This window comes from Haliaeetus leucocephalus, unplaced genomic scaffold (genome assembly GCF_000737465.1).
Source record: "Haliaeetus leucocephalus isolate CR32 unplaced genomic scaffold, Haliaeetus_leucocephalus-4.0 Scaffold362, whole genome shotgun sequence".
Classification (NCBI taxonomy): Eukaryota; Metazoa; Chordata; class Aves; order Accipitriformes; family Accipitridae; genus Haliaeetus; species Haliaeetus leucocephalus.
In genome coordinates this window covers 6,623,812-6,650,074 of record NW_010972798.1, presented here as the reverse complement: position 1 = coordinate 6,650,074, position 26,263 = coordinate 6,623,812, and the positions used below count along the sequence as shown (strand labels likewise).

Genomic DNA, 26,263 nt, shown 5'->3' with positions numbered 1-26,263 from the left:
CAGCCCCGCTCTCCGGCCCCTGGAGGGGGGAGCGCGGCTGCCGTCGGTCCGGGGGCGGAGGGTCCCTGTGCAAACGTGCTGACGGCCTCGCTCTGCAGTCCAGAGCCGGCCACGAGAACCAAGAGGGTAAGAGATGCGGAGCTGGGCGCCTGGTCCCCCTCCCTCCCCTTTCTGCTCCCTCTTATTTTTTTTTTTTTTAATATATCTCTTTTTTTTCTTTCTTTTTTTTTTTTTTTTTTCTTTTTTTTTGCCTAACTCCCTGCATAGTAAATCTCATGGGGTTCGGGTTCTGGCGTGCAAAGCCAAGAAAGGGAGCGAAGCCTTCCCTTCGGACACGTTCCAGTGCAGACCCTCGGGCGGAGGGGCCACCAGGGCTAGAGGAGAGGAGTGATTGTCTGGGGCCGATGGCCCCGGCCCTGTTGCTGGCTCGGCCTCCCCCAGCTGCTTCCAGGTGGGGACCAGAGTTAGGGAAGGCTTCGGACGTATCCGACGGACTCAGCGGACGGGTAAACAGTCTGTGGCCTCGGGGAGAGGAGGGAAGTGAGGACACGGGGGGAAAAGGGGGTGAAAAGAAATCCAAGAAGCAGAACAACTCTTCAAACCGATGAGCACCGAGACAGGGCGGGAAGCGGGATGTGCCATCTCTGTCCCATAATCCATCTTCAATATGAAGATGCGTTGCTGCCTCGCCGCTCCAGGACACGGGACGAAAAGCTGGGCTCCCTCTCGGCACGAGTGCCTCTGATCCAGGGAAGGGTAGCCCATCCCATCCCGTCCCAGGCGACCGTCCGAGGCAGAGGAGCGCCGTGTGAAGGGGGAAACGGGAAGCCGGGCTGCACCGCAAACTGAACCTGGTTGGCAGGTTCCCTCGGTCCGTTCCAATGCAGAGTCCCCTGCGGTCAAACCTGCACCGGGAGTGTCTGGTTCATCTGCAGCCTCATGTCCTGAATGCTGCTCAGGATCTTCTTCTGGTGCCCTGCTAGCGTCACCCCTATCCTCAGCAGGTCTCTGCAAGGAGAAGGTGAAGACTCAGCCCCCATGCCAGCACCAATACCAGCACGTGGCCGTGCCCCATCCAGCTGCGGCCGACGGACCCATCCACCTTCATTACAGCCCTCTGCCAAGCTTCAGTGTCCCTCTAACACCACAGGGGACTGCACGCTGAATCCTAGACCTCAACTCCCTTGGGAAAACCCCATGCACAACTCAGCCCTCCACATGCTCAGGCAGGAGGTGGCAGCTGCCGGAGAGGCAAGGGACAAGGGACAGTGTAGAGCAGCTCCAGCCCCAGCTTTCTCTCTCCTCCACAAGCAGTTACTTACTCCGCAGTCATCTGTGCCACCAGGTCGAAGGAGGCAAAGCCGGCATTGACAAAGTTCTCCTTGTACCGTCCCATTTTGATGGCGTCCAGCCAGTCTCCCACGGTGGTGAAGGTGGTGTAATCTGGGACGGTGCGGTCCAGGAGTGGCTGGGAGATGCTAAAGCACAAGAGAGCCACAGATCACAGGGAGCAGGGGACAGAGAAATGTAACTGGAAGCGGGGGAGATTTCTTATCCCTGCCCTCTCACATCTTGAGTCCCAACCACCCCAGCATTCCCTTCCCTTTGGGGAAGTCCTGACTGGAAGCGGGGATGCCACTGACCCAGACTGGACGCTGGCAATGACTTTCAGGCTGGCAGCGTTGCGGATGAGCTTGTCCAGCGTGTTGACAATCTGTGCAAACTTGGGCCGCAGGTTGCGGTCCCGCACCCAGCAGTCCAGCATCAGCTGGTGCAGTGCCGTGGGGCAGTCCATGGGGGGTGGCAGGCGGTAATCCTGCTCCACTGCATTGATCACCTGTGGAGAGACATGCGGAGGCAGGCTGTGAGCCACCCGGGCTCCCCCCTGGGGCAATCCATAGCTCCCCGCTCCCCAGGGAACACTTACATCCTGGTTGGACATGTCCCAGTAGGGTCGCTCCCCGTAGGACATCACTTCCCACATGACGATGCCGTAGCTCCACACGTCACTGGCTGAAGTGAATTTGCGGTAGGCAATGGCCTCAGGAGCCGTCCATCTGATCGGGATCTTGCCCCCCTGCACGGATACACAGCTCCATTATTTAGCACATACCTGAGGCGTCTCCCCCAACTCCCAAATCGGTGGATCCACCACGAGTGTCCCATACCAGGGAGCTGGTGTAGGTGGGGTCGGCCGGGTCGTCCTCCAGAAAGCGAGAGAGCCCGAAGTCAGACACTTTGCAGACCAAGTTACTGTTGACCAGGATGTTGCGGGCAGCCAGATCCCGGTGCACGTAGTTCATCTCTGAAAGGTACTTCATGCCAGCGGCGATGCCTCGCAGCATTCCCACCAGTTGGATGACCGTGAACTGCCCATCGTTCAGCTGCAAGAGTAGAGATCAGAGGGGTTTGCAACACCCCGAACAGACTGGGGAAGGATCCCAATGTGCTACCACCACCTTCCTCCACCCTAGAGACACCCCTCTTCCCCCACCCCATGATGTCTATGCACAGCTTAGCCCTGGGGATGCCAGCACAACAATGCAGAGAGATGGAGAAGGAGGGCTTGGAGCTGCTGTCCCCCATGTGCTGCAGCCCACAGCCCAGGGCAGGAGGGGACGGATGCTCACCCGGAGGAAGGAGTCAAGCGCACAGTTCTCCATGAACTCTGTGATGATCATGACGGGGCGGCTCTTGGTCACCACACCCTCCAGGTGGATGATGTTGGGGTGGTCAAACTGGCCCATGATGCTGGCCTCACTCAGGAAGTCCCGCCGCTGCCGCTCCGTGTAGCCCACCTTCAGTGTCTTAATGGCCACAAAGATCTCACGGCGGCCAGGCAGCTTCAGACGCCCGCGGCACACCTCGCCAAACTCCCCTGCATTGGGGAAGGGGAGAAGGGGGAGGCACGGTGAGCCACGCGGCAGGGTAAGGGGTGGCGGTCTCAGCTGCTGCTGTGCCTAGCCCCGGGACTTGCCTGCTCCAATGACCTCCTCGATTTTGACACAGGAGATGTCAATCTCTTTGGCGAATTCCCGGACGGCTTCGTTGGGGTCCTCGTAGGTGAAGGGGTCAATGTAGACCTTCATCCCAGGGGTGACTGCAATGGCAGAGGAATCATCACCAGGAGGGATGCCACACGGGTGACAGATGCCGAGACAGCTTGGCCAGCTGTCAGCCCATCCCTCCCGGTCCCTGGCTAGCGAGGGCTGCCCCTTCGCTTGTGCATGGGGCTGGAATTGGGAGAGGGCAGGCAGAGCCCATTTGTTGGGCTCTCACACTCACCGTATTGCTGCAGCTTCTCTGTGTACTCAGGGTCTGTGCTGTTGCGTTGCTTCCTGCCCAAAGGAGACGAGAGGAGGTGTTCAGTAACCATCCCTTTCCTGATGGGGCAAAGACATTGACTGCCAGCTTCCAAATCCCAGCACAGACAGCCTATGCCAGAGAGCTTCCCCTCCGGCAGCCTGCAAGCAGAGCCATCCCTCCACCCAAGGTGCAATGGGAGAAGATGGCCTAGTTGTGCTGAGAGAGGATGGCAGGAGTCTGGGCAGAGCCCCAGCTGGTGCTGGGGAAGCAGAGATGCACAGTCCTCCCACGGGACCCACGCTCTGGTACCCATGTGTGGCAGGTCCAGTCCTTTGCTCTCAGACTGGAGCTGCCAGAGCTCTGCCTACAGGCAAGGGGGAAAGCTCTGGGGCAGACACAAGCAACCCCCAAACCCAGCTCTGAACCCCCCTTCCCTGCAAAGCCAGTACCTGAAGCAGACGATAGCGATGATCACCACAACAATGACGAACAGCAGCCCTGCAGTGGCTGAACCCACTATCAGAGGCAGCTCCTGGAAAGTCTTGCTGGTGGAGCCTAACAGAGGGGGAGGCAGGAATCGAAGTCAAGCTGGGAAAGGAGCATGTATAGGGGGGCTGGGGGACAGAGGCAGCCCAGCCCTAGTACCTACCGTCCTCTGCAGTTGTCTGAAACTCTGTGGGGAGGCTGTAGCGGCCATATCCAGCCACCGTGCGTGCCCGGACCTGCACCATGTACCGAGCATTGGCCTTCAGCCCGTCCAGCCGCACTGAGTTCTTCTGGCTGGTGACTGTGTTGGCGATGCCATCGCTCTGGCCTTGCTGTAGGGGAGACATGTGGGTGTCACCTCTGTGAAGCAATCCCCCCTTTGCTGGCTCCCACATCCCCCAGGCACTATCTCTACAGGGACCCCCTTTGCCACAGTGCTGATGGCCAGCCAGAAAGGCTGGAGGAGAGAAAAAGCTGCTCTGCCTCCTGCTTTACCTTCTCTGAGTACTTGATCTCATAGTCAAGAATGATGCCATTGGGTCTCTCTGGAGGAGTCCACGACAGTGTCATGCTGTTCCCGGTGCTGCTGTGTAGGTGCATCGTAGGCACGGCAGACGGGGCTAGGAAAGAGGGCAGGGGAGGAATGAGCCATCTGTGCCAGGATGACCCCTCCACCATCCCACATCAGTGTAGGGGACTGTCTGCCTGGGACCTGCTTGGATAACCTTGGTGGAAAGGCATGGAAAAGCTCTGAGACTGGCCTCCCGCAAGTCTCTGTAGGGAGGTGCGGTCTCAGCATCTTGCAGCCAAGGTGATAAGAGACCAAGGAGAGCCTTGGAAATAGCACCGAGGCAATGCTTCACCCCATGCCTAGCTGCAAACTGGCCCGGGGAAGGGCCCTGCCAGCCCAAACCAGGGCTCCTTCCCCTCCTCCACTCACCAGGAGCTCTGCGCTCCACCCCACCGACAAGACCCGTGAAATCAGATCAGAGTGCGGCGGCTGGAGATTACCAGCACGCTGGAGCTGGGCCAGAGCGGGAGGAAGGAGGGAACGGCAGAGCGCTCGGCTGGCTGTGAAGGTCTGAGCTGGTGCTGAGCCTTCACAGGCCCACAGGGGAGAAATCTCATTTCCTTCCTCCTCCCTTCGCAGCAGGCATAACATCTCTGGGGTAGGTCTAGGAGATCCAGAGCTCTTTGGAGCATCTGCCAACCCTGCCCTTCTCCACTTGCATGCGTTCTGATCTCATGTCCTCCAGGGACATGCGTTAAACGGAGAGGAGAATTTACCCAGGGGATTAGATGCAGGCACAGAGAGCCAGTAACACAGCAGCACAAAGGACTGCAGCCTCCAAGGCCGTCACGGCAAGAAATCCCTGCTCCGCTCTGCAGTGGAGAGCCAGCCCCTGCTCTCCGGCAGCTCCACTGACCTGCCTGGTTGGTGGTTATGTTGACAGAGGCGAAATGGGGAGGGTAGGGGCTCTTGTTGGAGATGCCATTCACGGCCTGGATCTCAAAGGTGTACTGGGTGTGGGCCATCAGGTTGCTGATGTAGATGCGACGCTCGGTGAGGCCGAGCTGGCGTGGCACGAACTCCACGTTGTCGTCGCAGCGGGTGCACAGGCGCCGCTCCACACTGCACTTCTTGCAGATGACGTTGTAGAGCAGGTCATCCCGCCCACCCGTGTCCTGCGGCTCGCTCCACTCCAGCACCAGCGACGTCTCATTCACGTTGGAGATGACGCTGCGAGGGGCAGAGGGGACGCCTGCGGAGGGAATGTGGGGGTCAGGGATGGCGTGCCCCATGCCTGGCTCACCTCTGGCGTGGGCACAGCACACTCCCCCTGCCCCAGATGTGGACCCCCGCCACCTCCACAGCTCCCCTTGCCTCCCCTCCTCGCCCAAGGCAGGACTCACTGGTGCAGGCGCTGTCTGCGGGGTCCGTGTCTGCCCGGAAAAAGCCGTTTCGACACGTGCAGACTGTTGCTGCTCCCGAGGTGGTCCGGCTGTTGGGAGGGCAGGGAGAGCAGGGACCTTCCCCCTGCTTAGACTTGAAGGTTCCCGGGCCACATGCTGGAGGAAGGGAAAACAGACCTGAGTTATAAAGTGCACCCAGAAAACATCCACCATTCCCCTGAAGGCCGGGCAGACCCTTCCTCGTTGCCCTGCCAAATCTCTGATCAGTGGCTTGAGGACTAAAGGCCACCTACAAGCCTTCCCACCGCTGTCAGCCGTGCCCAGGGACGCGGTGGCCCTGGCCGGGCAGGGCAGGCGAGAGCGGGCTGCTGGCACAGGGCAGGGGTACCCGCCAGCGCAGGCACAGCTCTGCCCAGGAGACGCTGTGCTCCGGCAGCAGACCTGGGGCAGTCGGAGATGGGAAGAGCTGGTCACCACCAGCAGTATGGGGGTCACGGCAGGTCCAGACAGGAGAGCACATCCCCAGTTCTGTTTCTTCACTGCACTTTCCAAGGGCTTTGCCACACTCTTCCCCAGCTGGTTTTCAGGTCCAGCACCCTCCATAGGGTCAGCGATCCGTTCTCCAGGGAAATATGGCTGGAATAAGCAGCCCCTGCGAGAGGCCTCCGCCATCCGAAATGCAGCCACTTAGCCCCAAACCTTCCGCCTCGGGCTCTTCAGCCACTTCTCAGCCCCCGGGGCGGTGGCACCTCCCGAGGCCGAGGCTGGCTCAAGTGGAGCGCTGAGTGAGATTAAAACATTCCTGCAGGTCCTTGGCTAAAGAGCTGCTTCGGCACCGCTGCCGCCTCCTACCCCCCCGCTTCCGATCAGGGTCCTTCAGGGAGCCACAAGTCCTGGGATCTGCCCCGGCTGGCACCACGGGGTGTTTAGTTGTAACACGGGGCACGTGAAAGGATTAATGGCACTCGAGCCAAGGGGCAGAGTGGCCTCGGAAACCCGACCCACACCTTGAAATAGCCTGATTTATCACAGTGCTGCCCCAAGGAAGAGGGTCTCGTGCTCTGCGTTCACAGCTGGCCAAAGCGGTGAGAGACCTGCTGGTGCCGGCTCTGCTTTGGCATCACCCTGTTTGCCACGGCCGGGGCCACATCAGCACCAACGGCCCTGGAGGGGGACACATCCTCATCGCCCTGATGGGGTTAGGGCAGCTCCCGAGGGCACGTAACCCTCCCGGCAGCTCTGTCCCACCTCCCACGCCTGTCACACATCACCCCGTAAACAGGAGGAGGTTTCCCGGTGCTTCACCAGGCTGTAGCAAGTGAAGTTTCCTGCTATGAGGCATCTTGTGACACCCTCCGTGGAAGTTTTCCGGCTGGTTGCAGCCCCATGCGTGGGGCATGGAGTGCTGCTGAGTCACACGCTGCCCGGCCGGCCCTGCGGGGACCCACACACAGCTCTGGGGTGCCGTCCTGGCACCCCAGTTTGCCCAGGCACCGAGCAGCAGCAGCCCCAGGGGAGAAGCCCCACTCCGTCGCAGTGCTGCTGGGCAAGGGGACGCGTGAGCAGCCCCATCGGGGGGGAGGCACCCCACTGCCGAGGAGGGGACCTGTGGACTGTGTGCTCTCCAGCACCCCTGCCCGGATGGGTGGCAGGAGCTGCTTCCCACTCCCAGGGCACGAGCCTTCGGGCAAGGAGACTCTTCTTTGGTCAAAACAGGACCGACCACATGGCTGGACTCGCTCCAGCTCCTTGACCCAAGTTCACCCAACCTCTGGGCCTTCCCTTTGGAAATTAAAGCTTAGCCCATCCCAACTGCACAGGCTGAAGGGCAAAGGAGTGCGCAGACCTGCTCCTCTGCAAGAGATGAAGACTGTCCCCGCAGTGAGCAAGTCCAGGGCTCCCGTACCCCCAGCCCAGACCACCCTCGCCACCATGAAACGCAAAGACGTGGACAGCAGATGCCCAGAGGTAGTGGAGCAGCCTCAGCAAAGGCAGACCCACCCCAGCCAGAGTCCCGGGCGGTTCAAACTGGGTGGATGCAGATTCACACATAAGGAACCAGATTGCTGAGGAATGAGATGACTGAAACCTCTTGGACAGGAACGCTCTGGGCTCAGAAAGCTGCCAAACATGCTTCGGTTATGGACAGGAGCCCAGATCCATCAGGGACAAAACCCCCTGAAATAACAGGCTTGTTGGGGAGAGAGTGAAGCTGGAGCAACCAGAGCTTTGAGAAGCCAACAGTCCAAGTGTGACACGGCAGCCAGGGACAGCAAGGTGCTCTGCAAAGGACGCAGGAGGGATGATGATGGCCTCTGGCCGGCGGGTGCTGAGCATGCAGGAGGTGTCTGGTGGGTTATGGGCACAGAGGGGACAGTGACCTCCTGCGCTCCTGGACATGGGAGGAAGGGATGGGCAGTGCCATCCTTGGGCAGCTGCCTGCCATCCTGCAGGAGTGCCCAGCGCAGGCAAAAGGGATAAAGGTAATTTTTTCGCACCCTTATGCCACCCTGACAGGAGGGGGACGAGGCACATCCCAGCCCTGTTGTTAAGCAGAGGAAGAGCAGGAGAGGGACCGAGGCCCAGATGCACTCCAGTGTTTAAGTTTCCAACTCCGCTTAATAAATCACAGCATAAAGACCTCGGTGGCAGCGTGACAGCTCTCAGCCGCCACATTTGAAGGCTGTAACCAAGCTGAAAGTTGATCCCAGGTCCCCGGTGGATAAGCCGCTGTGTCATCTCTTCTCTGCAAGAAACTGCCTGTACAACAACCACTGTCTTGGCCGGCACGCTGGGGAACGAGCCTGGGAGCTCCAGAGCGGGAACGTGACTCCATCCAGCCGGAGCCGGGGAGCCAGGCTCCCCGCTCCCCACCGAGAGGTTTGCATAAGCACTTTTCCCGCTGAAGTGTCCTCAAATAAAATAACAACCCTGAACCTCCGCACACAGATCACATCTCCTGGTGCCAGGCTGCGGTCACCTCTGGGGAGAACATGACAGTCACTGACAGCCACAGGATAACAGGTCAGGGAACCGAAGCGGAGCTCCCCAGTCTGAAGAGGAGCCGCTGGTTTGATGGGAGGGAGACGCCGCCTGGCCTGACAGCGGGGATCAGCTGCAGAGGGGATTTATGTGGGGTGCAGGAGGGAGGGGGGCAGTAACGCAGCCCTGGGGCTGCTGCAAAACTGCTACTGCACCCACTACAGGGCATCGCACACCCGGCACAGCATGGCACGGCAGCCGCTGCCAGCCATCCGGCTGCTTCTGGCAGCCCCTCTGGGATTTTCACCAGTCGCCCACCTCCGGGGCCTGATCCTGCCTCGCAGAGCTGCAGCACAGGGCTGGGGGAAGAGGAGGGCACTCTTCCCAAATACAGTCCCCACCCTGGTGAATGAAGTCCAAGGGAGGGAGCCGAAAAAAACACCGAAATAAAACCCTCCTGGCAGCAGCAGCGAGCAGTGACTCATCCCGCAGGCAGCCTCCATTACTGCACGGGATGCGGGCAAGCAGCAATGAACCCTGTGTACATCCCCAAAACTTTGGGGTCCCCTCCCTTGGGAAACGGAGGGAAGGAGGAAGGGATAGCCCACGGCACATCGGGAAACACCAGCCCCGAACTACCCTGTTTCAGGTCTCGACTGCTTTCCCATCCACACGACGCTGTTCCAGCCCGGGCAGCATCCTTCCAGCTATTTCTCTCCCTGTAGGACTGAAGCAGAACGCCTCGCTTGAGCCTAGATAAATTAAACCGATCACATCCCTTTGTCCAGCAACCCTGTAATTTCTCTAAAGGCAGCAATCGAGTTTGCCTGGGACGATCTGTGCTTTATGAACCTGCACGGCTCGCTCCCTTCCCGCTTTCGTAAGCGGCTGCAGATGGATTAGAGCCGTGGAAGCAACAGCCTGGCTACAGCTGAGGCGGTAACTCTCTTTTTAAGTCTCTCTTAAAAGGCACTTGATTTTTTTTTTTTTTTTTTAAATTACCCTTTGGGTGGAAATATTTCACACTAGCACAGTCCAAAAGTGAATGGAGTAAATTTGAAGGGGAGAGAAGGGAAAGAGCCCTCAGGGATTTGAACAGTGGCATCCAAAGAACAGGCGGGAAACCAAATTTTTTTTTTTTTCAAAGGAAAAAAAAAAATTTTCAATAAGCAAAGCTGCCTCTTGAGCCACAGTGGGTCACAGGCAGGACGGCAGGGGCAGATTTCCTCGACCGTGTTACAAGTAACCCATTGTGGAGCTGCCTGGCTGTAAACCGGCAGCTCTCCCCTGCCTGCGCTGCTGAGCTGCCTTTGATCTGGAAGCCCAGGCAATTAATAGCAGGCAGTTTCACTTCCTGGGTTTCATGCAGCAAGGCCGTGTTGCAATGCAAAGCTGCAAACAGTTGGCAAGTGCAATGCTTGCTTGGCATTTTTTTTTTTTTTAATTCAAGGTGATGTTTCCATTAGTCACTGATTGCAAGGGAAATTTATTTTCACAGAAATTCAGATTTTGGCCCCAGCTTGACCTGCTGTCACCTACTGACTGTACCCAAAAATACAGCGCCTGGTGCCATCAGAAAAGCTGAGAAATGGGTCCGAGGAGAGCACAGCATCACGCTGCACACTGTCTGCCTGGGTGCTTTTTATGGTTTTGGTGTCCATCGACTGTACCACACAGCCTCAGTCCCCTTCCTGAGCAGGGCATAGGCTCTGGGGACATCGTGGCTGCCCTCAGGACCCCACCGTGGGCACCGAGGGCCACGCGAGGAGGGGGCTCACTGCTAGCCCTGGTACGGAGGCCAGCCAGACCCCAAACCTTTCTGTCTTTGGGTGAAGCCAGCAACACGAGGGGTGCAAACCTCGGTGAATCCGGTGCAGGGAGCACGTGCCCAGGAGCATTTCTGGGGAGGTGCCACGCACCGGGCTGCTCTTCGCCAGGAGCCCCGTACTGCTCGAAGAAAACTCCCACCGCCTGCCTGCACAACGCGAGGAAGGCTTTGACACCGAATCCCCTGAACGTTTCGGGTGCTTGCAAACCAAAAGAAGGGCCGGGGCTGGGGGAAAGGCTGAACCCCAGGGGACGAAGGGCTCGGCATGTGAGGGGGCGAAGGCAGCGCACCCCTGCCTGTGGAGGCATGTGGGAGCCTTCATCCCCCTCCCCGGCCAGCAGCTTCTCTTCATCCTGCAAGAGCTGCCTCTGCAGATCTGCGTGGCGGGGAGCGTGTGGGAAGTGGCACAACCCCCAGAAGGGCCGTGTGCTAATTAAATAAAGATAATGAGGCTGAGAATGAGATGCCAAATCAATGCTGTGGCAACTCAGGACTAGAGCGCCAGATACCAGCCTGGCGTATCGCATTACAAAGCACGCCAAAGAAACTGCCTTCAGCCGGGCGGGATGAGCCCTCGGCTCCCGAGGGACCAGGATACAAGCTGCATTGTAACAGGTCTGAATGCGAGGTCTAATCCTGGCTCTGGATGGAGATAAAGAGGAGGAGGAGATCTTCAAAGGCCACTGAAAGTCTGGGGAAAGGGGGAGACTTACAACAGGGCTTATCCCATCTAAGCAGTAACTGGGTATTGTTATTTATTAAAATGCCATCTGGCACTCCAGAGCACTCCTCACCCATGCGGTGAAGCCTCAGTGGCTCCCTGGGGCGGGATTGCCAAAACGCCAGCTCTGCGGGGCCGCATCCGCACCTCTCCCCGCGCCGCGGGGGCCGAGAGCCTTCTCGGCAGTACTGGGCTGCCAAAATGGGGTAAAGGAACATCCAGCCGAGAGCAGAAAAGGGAGCTGTGGCTCCAGCTTCTCCCAGCCCTTCTTCAGCTGTTTCCACTTAAAACACACGATCATATGGCGGAAAATCTGATCCTACAAGCGCAGCACAACTTTCCCAGAGAAACGTGAGGACACCGCCGCTTCTACCCAGCGAGAGAGCAGGCTGCCGGATGGAGACGTGCCCGCGGCTCAGTGTGGCTTCCCTGCACGCTGAGGAAGAAGCTGGGGCTTGCGGGGGGAAATCAAAGGCGCTGAGAGAGCTGCCACATGCGTGTCTGCCTGGCTTGGGGGATGCGGAGAGGGGACCTTGCCTCAGGCTGCAGCGATGCCCTGAGGAGCCCTTGGTCCTTCCTTGAGATGCCCCGGCTCGGCACAGCCCAGACGCTGGCTGGAAACGGTGTCACCTTGTGCCCAAACCCCACTCCCTGCTGGGAAAGAGCAAATACCCTGTACGGTCTGGTATTGTCCCAGCCCAAGGAAGAAGGAAAACAGCTCCCCAGGAGCGGGGACACCAGCGCACACTTTCAAGTGTGGGCTCTTCACCCAGTGAGTGATGCCTGGCACCGGTGTCCATCTGCCCCAGGAGGAGCCAGATCGGCTGCTCGCAAGACTGATGCAGAGGGCCAGGGCACTGAAGTCAGGGCTGTGCTGGCACTGAGGGTGCTGGAGGCTCCCCAGCAGGGCCGTGGCTCTGTGGAGGCTGAGCTCTCCCCAACCAGCCGCAGCGGTATGGCCAACAGCTAAACTGCTCCCAAAGCCAGCGGAGAGGCTGGCCTGGCCCGAGCCCCACGTCACGGGCCGTCCCAAATCGCCTCTGCCAAGAGCAAAGGGCTGGAGCCAAGCATCCCGTCATCGGTGAGCACGAGGCATCCAGCGCTGGGGGCCCAGCTGGCGTCCTGCTCCCTGCGCAACGCCTCCAGTGAAGGGGAGCGGTGACCTTGCTGCCCTAAACCCCAGCCACCCCAGGGCAGGGTCCTCCCTGCCAGAGGTAGCTCCCAAAGACAAAACTGGCCCACGGGAGAGCAATATCCATCTGGGCAGATTTTTCCTTATGAATACACCCAACCTGGGGTGGAACAGCAACACCAAAGCTGTCGTGGGAGAGCACAGCAGCTGCAGGACCCGCACAGGGCTACCCTGCTGCTCAGGGTGGTTCTCCATCCCCAGTAGCTCCATGTGCAGGATGCTCTTCCCTTCCCTCCAAGCAGGGACATGGAGCTTTGGCTCCCCTGTCTTCATGCCGCTCCCCACCCTCCCCGCTGCAAGCCCTCGGCGCTGGCAGTGGGAGCATGCATCCACATGGCTTCTCCCGCAGCCAGTGCAGCAGGGCCCCGCTCACCACTGGGGTTTCCGAGTGCCTCCACACAAGCAGCGTGAAATCACACTTGCCAGGAACAATCACTTACTTGCCCCAGCCACGAGCGCCACAGGAGGGAGAAAGGGGAGACGCTGGACATGGCAGCAGGGGTGAGAGGGAGGTTTTGGTAATGCTCAGGGGCTTAAACATGCCCAATCCCTGCTGAGGACCATGCCTTGAGCCATGGTTGTACCCCTGCAAGGAGCTGCATCCCGCAGAGGATAGCACCGGCGGATCCTAACCAGCGTGTCACAGCAGACACCGTGCTAGTCCAGACCACGAAGGCTTTAAGGCTTCTAGGTGCTGAGTCAAATAGCAGACTAGTCTGCTGAAATACCACCCTGCTCCCTCCTCAGGCAGCCTGCCCAGCTCCCAAGCCTCTGAAAACAGACTGAGCTCAACGCAAAACCACCTCCTCTGCACCAACGCGTCCGCGGGGACAAGAGCCACGGTCACTCTGCCACTACCACGCGCATACCTTGACACTGGGTATCCTTCATGATGGGCTCGTATCCAGCGGCACATGTACACGCTCCCACGGGTACCATCCACTCGCCGTCACCGTTGCAGTACAGCTTCAGGGGTACAGACACCTCCACTGCGTTGGGGATGCAGGTGCCCGGCGCGATGACCAGAGAAGTGGGCTCGGCCCCCGTTAAAGTCTCCGGGAAGATAGCAAAGCCAGCAATGGTGTTGGAGCATTTCTTGTAGAAAGCCCGGACGGAGATGAGGGACATACAGGCTCCCAGGTCCTGGAAGGCCAGGTAAAAGCCATTCTTGGAGAGAGGGCCAAAGCTGCGCACCTTGGTGTTCACACGGCCGGACTCCAGCTTGGAGAAGCTCTCATCCGGGGCAATTGTATCCACTTTGATATAGGGGTTCTCCATCCAGAAAGGGCTGTTTGCAGAGGCAGAATCTGTATCCGACTCGTAATAGAAGAGGTTGAAGGTCTCTTTGCAGGAGCCGGGGATGTTGGGGATGCTGTTGCAGTCCCGCACGGTGAACTTCAACTCCACGTAGACGCGCTGGACGTCCTGGCGCTGGATGAACTTGGTGCGAAGCCAGTTGTTCTGGTTGGCCTCCCGCACGTTGCACACCTGGTATGTGCGGATGGGGTTCATGGCCTCATCATAACCGCTGACTTCTTCCCACTGTGATTGAAAGGGAAGCAGGTTAGACCCCCAACAGGGGCGATCAGTGCCACGGACACATCACAAACGGCACGGGGCGAAGGGGACCAGGCAACAGTCAACAGGGAAGAGAAGCAGCTGCACCTCCACCCGTCCCAACCCTCCTGGTCTTCAAGGCGACTAAGAGCCACCCGGGTCAGGGACCACAGCGCTCCCGCTCCGCCGGCACGGAGTCAGGAGGAGATGGTTTTGCGAGGCGAGAGGATAAGCACAGGAGGGAAGGGGGAAGACGCAGCCAGCTCCGTGAAGGCGCTGGCGAGCAGCCCGATTCCCGTGGGGCCGGGGCCAGCCATGCCCTTTGGAGGTCGGGACCGGGGCTGGCTCCAGACTTACCCCCGTCTCTGGATGAGTTGTCCATGCCAACTCAGAGGTCACCCACTTCGTGTCCATCAGGGTCTCTGGAGAGAGAGGGAGGAGAGAAAGAAGTAATTGGAGACGAAGGCCAAGATTAGAGGGAAAAAAAACAGGAGGAGTGGGGGAGAGGAGAGCCGAGCCTGACATTTCTGCGGAAAACAGCAACTTGGGGGGTGAGACGTGGTGGGAGGAGGGGGGAGCGGCGCAGACAGACTCCAGATTTCTCTTCTCCCGTCAGGAGAACAGGAAGAGCGAGGCGTCCCCGGAGAGCCGTGCTGGAGCGGGGAAGCAGCAGGACAAGGAGCCGACCAGGTGGTGAGGGGGGGACGGGGACGGACTGCCACCCCTGGCCGCCGGTGTGGCCGGCCGTGCCTCCTGGCCAGTATAGGGGGGTGCCAGAGGAGGGAGACCAGACCGGGCCCCCCAATCCGCGCCCTCCCCCTCTGCTTTGGCAGGGCGCGTATTTACTGTGGCTGGGGTTGAAAGGGCCCGTTCCCATGACAGGGCGGTGCGGGCCAGGCAGGTTTATCCAGAGGAGGAGGGACTGGCAGGCTGCTCTCCCAGAGACGCCCCACATCACTCATTTTACAAGAGGGGAGAAGAATTTGACCGTCTGGCCAACATTCCTGGAGCAGACTACAAGACAAACCACCCCAGCAGCATTCCCCAAACAGCCCCAGCCCCAGCCTTGGGGGAGCGAGACGCTTGTCTGGGAAGAGCTGCAATTGCAGGCAGCTGTCGCTAATCCCGGGCAGAGCTGCGCGGCTCCGTGCAAGCACCACGTGCAAAAACCAGGAGCGAAACGCAAGGACGGAGAATGACGATGTGCTCCAGGGCCGGTGCCAATGGCCCCTCCGTGGGCTGCTGGCTCTGCAACCCCTGCTCCAGGGATGGCCCTGTAGGCTGTTCGGAGGGCAGCAGGCATCCCTGGGGTCTTCTGGCCCCTCTCCGGCCCAGGCGGTTTTGGGGCAAGGGGGTGCAAACGCCAGAGCTGGGCAACAGTCCCCCACAGACCCCGGTGTGCTCGGAGGGGCTCCAGTGCCTGCCCCGAGCCAGGCCCAGGCCCAGCTCCAAAACGCCTCCCTGCTGAGGGCATCCTCCTCCCCGGCTGCAGGCATGACCCCATCCCAGACCCCGCACAGCTCCCAGAGGGCTGTCCATCAGTCTGTCCCTCAGCCCACCTAGCCCTGAGACGCAGGGAGCCATGGCTCTCCAGCCCCCAGAGCTGGCAGTGGGCTGGGAGCCACTCGCTCTCGATGGCTGGGGCACAGGACATGCCAGGGCAGCTTGGCCGTGCCAGGCACCACGGCTAAGCCCCAGAAGCAAGAGGCAGTTTCAACTCCTTTCCTTCCACTCCAGGAAAACCACAGGCTGACCCAGCCACAGAGGAAGTGCGGAGGAGGAAGGAAACGTTCACGCGTCGCAGGGTTTTGGATGAAGCCTGGCTGGAGGTAAACACCTTCCTCCCGCATCCCACCCCGGGGAGACCTGCCAGCAGTTCACCAGCACCCACGGACGGGCCAGGAGCACAGGCTGCGAGTGCCACTGCGGCACAGATAAACAAGCACATCTGGGACACGCGGGCTCTCTGACCCGCCTCGCTGTTTGCCAGGATCCCAGCCCGGCCAGCGAGCCTGCCTCTCGCCCAGGCTGTTCGTGTGGAGCAAACACAAGCACAGTCCCATCATGGGCTGGTGGCATTGGCAGCGGACACAGCACTGGGGACAAAGCGAGGAAAACCCCTCATGGTGCCAGCTCCCCGGCCGGGAGAGGGTCAGGGAGACAGCATCTACAACAGGAAGGACAAACCGACACCGGCTCTTGTTTGCGCAGAGGTGGTTATTGGGCAGTGGTTATTTGCTGTTTCTCAAAAACACAAACTAGAGGCATGTGGCAAAAACAAAGAGAGAGAAGGAAGGAGCCGTCCGCCAAGCAGGTAATGCAGGGGAACTCGTGACGAGGACACCAGGAGGGCCAGGGCACAGGATGCACAGGACAGGGCTGGGCACCCATGGGGCAGCCTCTGCCCGGTCCCAAGGCACTGCCTGCCCAAGGGATGCAGCAAACCGCCATCCCTCTCCTCTCCCCTCCCCTTCCCCACAGCATCAGCTACTGACCGCCGGCAGGGGCCCAAGCGCGGCTCCGTGCAGCCACAAGACCTCCTCGAGACGCTGCCGTGCTCCCTAGACCCCTGCACCAGGATGGCTCCCAGGGAAGGCAGCCGGTGCCGCGGCCACGGGGGAGCAGGTTGCGGAGCAGGGCAGCTCATACCTCTCCAAGGGACGGGCCCCATACGCCGGCTGCCCTAATAAGGGCACAGCGGTGCCGCGCGAGGGCCCAGGCACGCCGCGCTGGCGGCGGAGCGGAGCCAAGCGCGTGCTCGGCACTGACAGCACGCCAGGCTGCCAAGTCCCGGCGCGGAGACCCCGCGCGGGTCCGGCCAGCGAAGGGCCCCGCTCCTGGCACGGGCAGCTGGGTGGGTGTTTCTGCCGCAGGGCTGGACCTGGCGGGAGGAGCAGGGAAGGGGTGCCCTGCATGCTCAGGGCTGGGGCCGGTGCGGATGAGCGGCCGTGGTGGTGAGTCAGGCCGGGGAGATGGGGATCTGGGTGGCAGGGTGTGCCAGCGAGCAGGGCGGCACAAGGATACCGTGGCTAGCCTCAGCAGACCTGACCGCGCCGGCATCCCTGCTCTTGGGGCGGGAGGGCATCTTTGCTCCCCAAACCTGCCCGGGGTGTGCGGGAACTCCCCTGCATGCCAGCAGGCCCCGTGCAGGCAGCCCTTGCCATGTTGGCCTGGCCCCAGGACAGGGCGCGTGGGCAGCCGTCCCCTCTGGCAGCACCCTTCCCCACGAGTGCCGGCCCGGCGCAGAGACACAGCTCGGACAGGAGGCTCGCTGCCTGTATCCTAATTTGGCAGCATCTGCCATCTGACCGGCAGAGAAGGGGAAAAAAAACCTGACGGAGCCAAGCCGGCCGCTGGCGCAAGAGCCACGTAAACCACACAGAAAGAGCGGGGAGGGGAAATAATAAAAATAAAATCACTGAGCAACTTGGCTAAAGGAAACGGGCCGAGCATGGAGGGCAACGGGGGTTTCCTGCAGCTGCGGGAGCGAGCGGGGCCAGGCGGGTCAGTGGAGCTTGCCAGCCCCTCGCAGCCTGCCACTGTGAAGGTCGTGGGTGGACAGCCCTGCAGGCTGCTGCACTGCATGGTCCCGGGGCCGGCAGCGGCATGCTGAGCCAAGCCGGCTGCAGCGGAGCCGCAGAAACCACTCTCTGCCCTTAAAGCTGCCGCAGAGATCTCGCGATGGCCTGGCACCAAATCTGCGTCCCGTTGTCCTTTCTCCAGCAAACACCAGGGCACGCTAAGCACTGCCTGCCCCCCCACCATGAAAGGGCATGTGCTAGTGTCTGGAACTGGGAAGATGGGCAAGCACTGGGCTTCAGTGGTTTGGGAGCAGCCGGCTGCTGTTTCCCTCCGGCACATGGTGCCAGAGGTGGGCTCGGAGGCCGCACCAGCGGTTTCCCGGCCCAGTTCAGGTTTGCAGGTGCTTTGGAGGGACGTGAACAATGTCAGGGCTGGCCAAGCAGTGAGTCAAAGCCACCTCAATCCCGCGCACCACAGCGAGAGCCTGGTCCCATTAGTCAACGGGAAATTGGCTCCCAATTTCACCAGCTTGGGGAAGTCACCCTAAGGCTTGCTTTATCACTGTCTGCAGCGCTGGGGAGTTGTCCTCTCCTTACCTTCAGCTGGGCAAAGGCGAAGAATGCAGCAGGAGCCTCGCTACACTCAGCGAGTACAGCAAGCTGTGGTCAACCCCACATAAAAGCAGTATTTCCATAGCAGAGTGGGATCCCAGGCAGGGAAAAAGCCTCACTCCTCGGATGGGACTGTGAGCACCACTCCAGCTGCCTCCTCCTAGGCACACCCCAAGCTGCAAAGAATAGGGGTCCCCTGCCAGCAGCCCTCCCATCACCTCCGCAGAGTCCCCAGCAGTTCGCTGCGTGTTTGAAGCTCTGGCGAGGACCCATCTGGAGCCGGGGACCTCTTCCTCCCGCGCAGGGGCTCAGGAATGCGGTGTGCATGGTCTGAGGCCAGCGAAAACGTTTGAACTCCCCCCCTAAGAGGCCCAGAGAGCCCGTCTCGCGCTGCTGAGCGGCAGACGCGCGCGGCAGTGATGGCTGAGCCAGAAAGAGGGGGGGGTGGGGGGGGAATCAAAATTCTTTCAAGATGAAGCCGCTGGGGAAGACTCAATCGTCTCCACCAACCGGCTCTGATTTGAACGCTCTCGCCTTTGAACATGGGGACCGCCAGCTTTTATCAGGATGCGCTGGCAAGGTAGGACGCCAGCTCCTCGCCCCGACGAGAAGAAGGCAGCTCGCGCAAGTCCAGAGCATCCTGGAAGAAGGCAAGGGAGGAAAGTTAGTAAAGACGCCCACGCAGCCTTGCCGCAAACAGAGGAACCTGTTCTGCAACGTGCCCATGCTCTCCGGGAGCTATGCACACCACGGCACCATGTCTGCAGGAGCTCAGCGTGGGGCGAGCGGCCTGGCCTGGCCATACGGGCCACTCACGCCACGCCAGGCTCCAGCAGACAGCATCGACGGCTGGGCCGTTTGCCCCAGGACATGGCTTGGCTTCCACTGCTGCAGCTGCTCACAGTGGTGCCGGATGCCTCTCCCCCTTGCCACCGTGCCGTGCTCCTCTGGAAGGAAAGGTAGCTTGTTTAGGGATGCACTCAATCTTGGTGACTGCCTGCTAGTCAAAACGCCACCAAAAGGGGCATCTCCCCACATATTTTAATTTCCTCCTTGGTTTTGAAGATATTATGGCAGGAGCAAGCAGCCTTGTGCGCTCCCCATTCAAGCACCTATCGGTACAATTAATCCCAGCACCGTTCTGAGCAGCGGCACAAAGGGCCTTTGGTGTAAGGTCCTTTATCTGGGAACAAAGAGCTGCCTGTGGGAGAGAACCTGAGGTTGCACTTTTCCCGCTGACGAGCGTTTCCCGTACACAAAAGCCGAGCCACACAGAGCGCCCTGCGCGTACGTCAGGTCTGGGAGACCCTGCGACGCATTTTCCCGGAGCATGTCGCCCACCCGGATCCCTCCTCCTCCTCCGGGAGGGTCCTTCCCCCTCTGACCCCAGCTAAACCCTGTGGCCATCTTCCTCCTGGGCAGAGGACGGCCCCGCTCTGGAGCCAGGAGACTCGCGTGTGCTGCCTGCACGGGGAAAGCACTCCCGTCCTGCTCAGCCCAAGGCAGAGCACATGCTCCGCGGACGGGGCACCCCGCAGTCGGCAGCTTCGGAGCCGTCGTGCTGGGAGGTTTCGGCACTTGGCAGCCCCTCGTGCCTGAGCTGCACCGCGGGGAGGGGAGGCTCTCGCTGATGCAGCCAAGAGCCAGGAGAGCAGCGAGGAAGACCGCAGCCAGGGAGGGAGGCAGCAGGCAGGGCGCCCGCAGGGCTGGCAGCACCCAGGGTGGGCCGGGGGTACCCACGGCGGAGGTGCCAGGCACGGGGTTTGGGGAGCCTGGCGAAGGTGCCGGCAGACGCTGTCTGCCAGCTCCCTCTGCAGGGACGGGGCTGGCAGCACTGCTGGCACGCTGCACAGCCCACGCGTCCTCGTCCTCCCCCGGGAATCCCGTCTCTCCCGGGGACCCCTCCTGCACCAAGCGTCCGGTGCAAGGCCGGGGGGCTGTGCAGGGTCCCACCCTCGCCCTCGCCGGCTGTCGGGCCGGGCAGGCCAGGCGGTGCGGTTCAGCCCAAGGGAAGGGCTGGAGCGCTCCCTATCGCCGCCCACGCTGGGAACCCATCCTCACGCCGAGCAGGGCGCCTGCTGCTCCCCAGCGCAGAGGGGGGAGACGCGGGGCTGCCATGGGAGCCGGCCCCCCACCCCGTCTCTCTCCAGGGGGATGCAGGGGCTCAGACCGCCCATGCCCGCCAACGCGCGCTTGCCCCAGGTCCGGGGCGAGCCGACGACTTGCCAACGAACTGGGAACAAAGGGAAGAGAGGAGGCGAAAAAAAAAAAAAATTAAAAAAATGGGGCCTGTATCACAGCTGTGGCCCTTCATGCCAAGGGCGTTTGGCCCGTCATCAAAGGGGATCGGATTTGCTGAGGCAAATGATGACACATCCACTTCAAGCGGGGCAGGTTCTGCCTGCTGCTGGAGGCAAGCCACCAGAGTGAAGAAGTACTGTGGGCACTTAATAATAGACTCATTATTTCTGCATTATGGCAGGGCCCAGAGGCCCCAACTGAGATTAAGGCCCCTTTGTACACACCACACACGCACGCACAAGGGCAGGCAGTCCCAGCCCCGGAGAGCCTGGCCGAGGATGGGTAGTACCACCGGTCCTGGCACCATTGCCGGTCCTGGCCCTGCTGGCACCACGGTAAGCTGGCAGCAGAGCCCAAGACACCAATTGCTGGGATGCGCCAAGGATGCATCCTCCATTTCCCAATCCCACACCCGCACCGGGGTATAGCAACCTCACGTGGGCAGATGGCCCCATGGCCACGAGCCATCGGCCGGCTGCATCTCCCTCACAGTCCCCCCATCCGACCCCAATGCCCTGCACCTTCTGGATGGGCAAGATCCAGCTCCTGGATGACCGTGAGCTGCCAGGCACACAGGATGGAAGGGGATGGGAGCACTCCCTCCCTCCAGCCCTGCCCCGTCGCCCACCCGCCGGTCGCTAACTGGCTGAAGAGGGTTTTCCGGCCGCGTGCTCCTCGCCAGGAGCTGTTTCCTGATGGCCGCGAGACAGACTGAAGCATGTGAGAGAGGACAGGTGCCAGCTCTGCGAAAAGCAGATCAAGTGGCAGCGCCTGCGATGCAGGGAGGGACGGGTGTTCGTTTCCTCCCGGTCACGCACCGGGTCGAGCCGGGGAGGGCACATTTCTGCCATTTTGCGAGCGGGGCCATGCCAAGCCGGGCTCCAGCACCCACCAGCACACATGCTACACCCTCCCTCCAAAGCACGGTACTCGGAGCCCGGGGCTTTTGCAGGATGGCAGGCTCCTGCCCTGCAGTTGCACGCCAAGGACACGTGCAGCCCGCTGCCTGAGCCCTGCCAGGTCCTGCTGCCAGGCCCCAGTCCCGCAGAAAGGCCATACTGACGCCGGGAGAGGATGCGAGCCAGCTGCCCGAGTCCAGCACTGCACTGCAATTACTGTTCTATTAATACCGCGGGGATTTCGGATGTCAGAGCCCTGTGTGCCATGCCAGGGTCAGCTCGGCCGGGGAAGAGCTGCCATCCCTGCCCACGTGGTGGATGCGCCCCGGTGCTCGCTGCTTCAGCTCACCCAGGGGGAATAGCCGCTTTCGCTCTGCCAGGCTGCGGGCAAGGGGAATGGAGAGACCCCACGGACAGCCTCTCCGCCCTGCCTGCTGCCAGACACCCTGCCGGCCTTAAAACAACTGCTGCCCGCTCGGGATGGGCATGTCCTTGCCTGGCCCAGGGGAAGGGGCTGCCTGCTGCAACTCCCCGCCATGAGGACAACGTGACCAGCCATGCCAGGCAGGCAGGAGCTCTACGGCCAGCAGGCAAGAGAGATTTATAGGTTGCCGTCCCCAGCAGGAATGGCCATGCAGCCGCCCTCCGCTGCCACAGAAATAACTCATCCGATCGGAAATAACTCATCCGATCGGGAGATGCCAGACCTGTTCGCGCTGTGAATGCCATCGACCAGGACGTAGGCAGCAAATCAGCCCGCCAAGCTGCCTTTGTTTTCAGGCCCTGCTCTGATGGGGACACTCCTGCCACCTCCTTCCGTGGCCCCACTGCCCTGTGGCCATGGCTTCATGGGGCAGGTGTCCCCATGGGGCTACCAAGCCAAGTCGGGCTGGACTGGCACAGGTGGATGGAGAGCCCCAAAGTCTGCGGGGGAAGGAGGGGAACGTGATCGGTGCTGCAGGCCTGCCTCTGCAGGGCAACTGTCTGCGGCAGGCTGAGATCCAAAAGGCCCCTCTCCACCACTCCAGCTCCATTTTTTTCCAGGTTGTACTTTTGGAAAAAGCCCAGGGAAGGAGTAATGATATTTAAAAAAAAAAAAAAAAACCAAAACCCAAAAAAACCCAAACCCACCCCCTCCCCAAAAAAGGTTACTCGCTGCACATCCAAAGGTTCGCCCCACAGACGGGGCGGCTCGGCTGCCAAGCTCCATCCCATCCCAGCAGTGCGGAGCAGGAGTTTCTGCCAACATCTCCCTCCTCTCTCCTGCCTGGGGCAGTTACCCAAATCTCTGCGCTGCTCTCCGCTCGCTTCCTCGGCTCTCCTCGAGCACCAAGCCCATCTGGAACTGCTTAAACCCAAATATCCCCCCCCCCTTCCCCGCCTCCCCCACCCCCAAAGTCAGATTCTTCCAGAGTTAAAACAAGCACAGAGTCAGGAGGGGGTGCCGGGCCGGGCTGACTCGCTCCTTCATTTCAGTTTAATTTCTGGGGAACTAGAATAAATCTGTTCCTGGCGATCGTTCAAGCCCTGCACATTTTTCTCATTAATAAAAAAAGGCCTTGGATCGCACGCCGCGTGTGCGTGCGCGCCCGCCGAGCACCCCCCCCCCCTTCCCCGCTCGCCCCGCGGGGTCCCTCCCGAGCCCCAGCCCTCGCCGGGCAGGCGGCTGAGCACCCAAGGGACAAGCAGGACTGGTCGGGGAGGGGGTGGGGGGGCCGGTGTGCCCTCCCCGGGACAGGGACAGGTTTCGGCAGCCCTGCGTGACGGCCACACCTCGGAGAGGAACAGGGAGGCCCAAATCCCGCAGCTGCCGCAGGGGCAGGAAAGCCCTGGGGGAGGGCTCCCCTGGGAGGGGGCGTCCCTGCTGCCCCCCCGCCATCACATCACAGCCCCCGCGGGGCCCCCAGGGCATTCCTAGGGAGGGGGGCGGGAAACAGGTGTTTGTCAACAGCTCCTGCCACATGCATGAGAAACGCCAGGCCCCGGCAGCGTGGAGCTTAGCGACGGGCAAAAATAAAATAAAAAGGCCCCCACAGCAATCCCCCCCACCAACCCCAGCCCGGGACCCCTGGCCGGCACGCGCTGGCACACGTGCAGAGAGCGGCCACGGGGCCGGTGCTCGGCCTTGCCGCCGCGCTCCTGCCTCTTCCCAAGATGGCTCCCTTTCCTCTTCAGAGGGGCGGCCATGCGAAGCCGGCTCTGGGCTCGCTCCCTCCTGCCTCAGGGAGCACGGGCTGGAGGGCTTGGCTGCACTGAGCGGGAAGCGGGTGCCAGCGGAGGGCTGCAGCCCCTCTGGAAATGGTGGCCCTGCGGGAAGGGGACGCAGCCCTGCTCCCAAGCTCGGCCCCACAAGGCCTCCACGGCTGTGCTGAGGGCGGGCGATACTGAAGCCCAAGCGCGGGAGGACGAGGCCTCGCCAAGAGTGCCAAGCCTGGCTCTCCGCAGGCAGGTGGCCCACCCGCCCTACAAAATGGCTCCCGTTGGGCTCCCCACAGAGTCTGCTCGGGGCTCAGCTCCGCGAGGGGACGGCCTGTGCCCCGCCACCAGCCTCGCCCCAGCCTGAACACAGGACTGGTTTTTGAGCAACAACAACAACAACAAAAAAACACAACAAAAAACCAAAACACGATTCAAATGGGAGCGTCCCAGACAGGTGGGAGTGCCACTGCAAAAGGCCCCCTGGCCTTCAAGATGGCAGCCCATCCACACGGGGCTGTGCCTGGCTCCCTGCAAGGAGCTTCCTGGCTGTGGAGGGGCAACCCCATCCCCACCGTCCCCCAAACGCTTCGCTTGGGAACACGCCCGTTCCAGAAGCGACGCCAACTCGTTATGGCTTCAACCCTGGGGAAACTCAGGGCGAAGGCAGCCATCGGCTCCACTGCAGCCCATGGGGACAGTTCCCCTTTCCCGGGGTTCTCCTTGGCGGGGGGGAAGACTGGCACCCACCCTGCCGCCTCCACCAGCCTGGAATGGGGATCCCGACCCCGGGGCCGCCCCAGCACCCTTCCCCCAGCGTGGCTCCCAGGCGGAGACGCTTAATCCCGACAAACCAGTTTGACTCAGCACAACAGGAACAGCTACAATTTTAAAAACATGCAAGTCTGTGATTCAGATTGCTCGGGCTGTTTTAATTAAACGCCAAGCTCCCCTGCTCCAGTGGCAGTAGCAAACGGCTCACGGAAAGAAAATGCAACAAACTGGTTTCCCCAAATATCTCTCGCAGTAAGTCATCACAACAAAACAAGGAGTTTCGGTTCATTCCTTAAAAACCAGAGGCCGCTATTCCCAATCGTGAGGGCTGGGCAGGCATGGCCCCACAGCCGCAGCGTCGCTGGCTGAGCTGTACACTGGGGGAGAAATGCAGGGCTGCAAACGGACCCCGGTGCTGCAAGTTTTCCCTCTCCCTGGCTCTCCGTATGCTCCACTTGACACAAAGGAAAACCCTTCTCCTTCCTGCCTCAGGAGTGCGGACGGTGTGGGTTTCCTCAAGCAGAGCTTTTAGCGAGGAATGGGAGATTTAATGAATCCAGCGAGCACTGCGGAGCCCCACAACCCGCTTTCCCTCACAGCCCTACCCCAAGCATCAATAAAACAGCAGGACTAACTTCCCCCCATCACCCCGCAGAGAAACATGCCATTTCAGTGAAAAGTAATTAAACGGAAAGCAAATCTCCCTGCCAAGAAAATACCTGGCAGTTCCAGTACAGGGGTCAATTAAGCAGGGGTTTGCCGGTGCAGAGAGGAGCGTGGTCAGCCTGCGTAACGCCAGGCTGGGGTCTGGGAACTGCCAACGGGCAGAGTCCAGATGAGGAAAATTCCCCCTAGAAATCCTCCTGCTTCGGGGGAGTTTGGGTATTTTGCTAAAGCCCGAGTTGGCTCGGGGCTACGTGCAGCAATGCAGTGCCTCTGCACAGGGGTTCGTGGGGGAGCACGTGGGAAACCCCAACTTTAAATGGAGTCCCATGCCCAGAGAGGCCGCTCATGGCAGGAGCTGCCTAGGAGAGCAGCTCCTTGGGAGAGCAGGTCCTGGTCCCAGCCCACCCGCACCCCTGGGGCAACGGGCAGATTGAGCCCGCGGCCATCCACACTCCCTCGGGCCAGGGCATTTTGAAGCCTGGGGCTTTATCCCTGGACAGTCGGCAAGGGCCTTGAACACAGCACATTCCCCACGCTGTTTCACCGCGTCCGCTCCCCACAGGGCCTCCGCTCCCACAGCCCCGCCGGGACAAACTCCTCAGCTCCAACCCCTGTGCCGGAGAAAGGATCCGCTGTTGCCCCCGGATAGAGCATTCCTTCTGCAGCCGGCCCAGGGACTGCTGAACCGGAGAAGAAAAACACATTGTGACTTCAAACAGACCCAGCGCACTTACACGATCTGGAGAGAAACCATTTTCTCCTCGGCAGCACAAAGCCCTCACTGAGCTGCTGCCGAGCGCGGCTTTTCCCCTCCACCCCCATGGGGCCTTGTAAAGAAACCCAACTCCCCGCCATCCCCCCGGGAATGGGCAGCACCGTCCAGCCCCGAAGCCCCCTGCCCTCCCAGCCGGGCACTGGCCGCAAGCCCAGCCCGTTGCCCCCCTCGGAGAGGATGGTAAGGCAACCGGGTCTGGGGACCGCTCGCTGCCGTTGTCGTCTTCAGGACGTACGTGCAGATTTATGTCCGCGCCAGATTTATGATCAGCACTAAAATATCTGAACGAACGTACACGCTAGATTTACAGTAACCGCTTCAACGCGCCGGTCCCCGTCAGGAAGCAGCATCGCGAACGGCCAGAAATGCCCAGCGCAGCAGAAGCGCGGGAGCTCGATGACCCCGACGCGAGCAACGGCTTCCTAACGCTGGGCAAGGCAGAAACCTCTCCCGGCCCAGCTGCAACTTTCCCTCCAGCTCAGACAAGAGCAAAGGGGAAAGGAGAAAAAGAAAAAAAAAAAAAAAAAAAAAAA

At 60.8% G+C, this 26,263-nt stretch overlaps 1 protein-coding gene across 5 annotated transcripts; it reads right to left on the bottom strand.

Annotated features, from left to right (window-relative positions):
* Positions 1-227: 227 nt before the first annotated feature.
* Positions 228-14,403, bottom strand: EPHB3 (EPH receptor B3). 5 transcript variants are annotated; one of them, XM_010572969.1, is made up of 15 exons: positions 14,344-14,403; positions 13,299-13,971; positions 5,707-5,862; positions 5,220-5,555; positions 4,238-4,412; positions 3,956-4,086; positions 3,756-3,861; positions 3,280-3,338; positions 2,978-3,100; positions 2,631-2,878; positions 2,169-2,384; positions 1,928-2,077; positions 1,644-1,837; positions 1,323-1,478; positions 228-1,008 (listed from the first exon to the last, which is right to left on the bottom strand). In XM_010572969.1, the coding sequence occupies exons 1-15, from the start codon at positions 14,398-14,400 to the stop codon at positions 900-902; spliced, it is 2,889 nt and encodes a 962-aa protein (XP_010571271.1). In that variant the 5' UTR covers positions 14,401-14,403; the 3' UTR covers positions 228-899. The 5 variants fall into 5 exon arrangements, with proteins under 5 accessions (XP_010571271.1, XP_010571272.1, XP_010571269.1 ...); XM_010572970.1 differs by having other exon boundaries at positions 3,956-4,113; positions 4,271-4,412; XM_010572967.1 differs by having other exon boundaries at positions 3,286-3,383; positions 3,956-4,124; positions 4,288-4,412.
* Between the last annotated feature and the right edge of the window lie 11,860 nt (positions 14,404-26,263).

Coding starts and splice junctions, on each gene's coding strand:
- EPHB3 (XM_010572967.1), bottom strand. CDS start 14,400: ATGGACACGAAGTGGGTGACCTCTGAGTTGGCATGGACAACTCATCCA. Junction 4,413..5,219: donor CATAACCACCAACCAGGCAG/GTCAGTGGAGCT, acceptor CCTCTTTCCTAG/CCCCGTCTGCCGTGCCTACG. Junction 2,385..2,630: donor CGCTTGACTCCTTCCTCCGG/GTGAGCATCCGT, acceptor CTACTCTTGCAG/CTGAACGATGGGCAGTTCAC.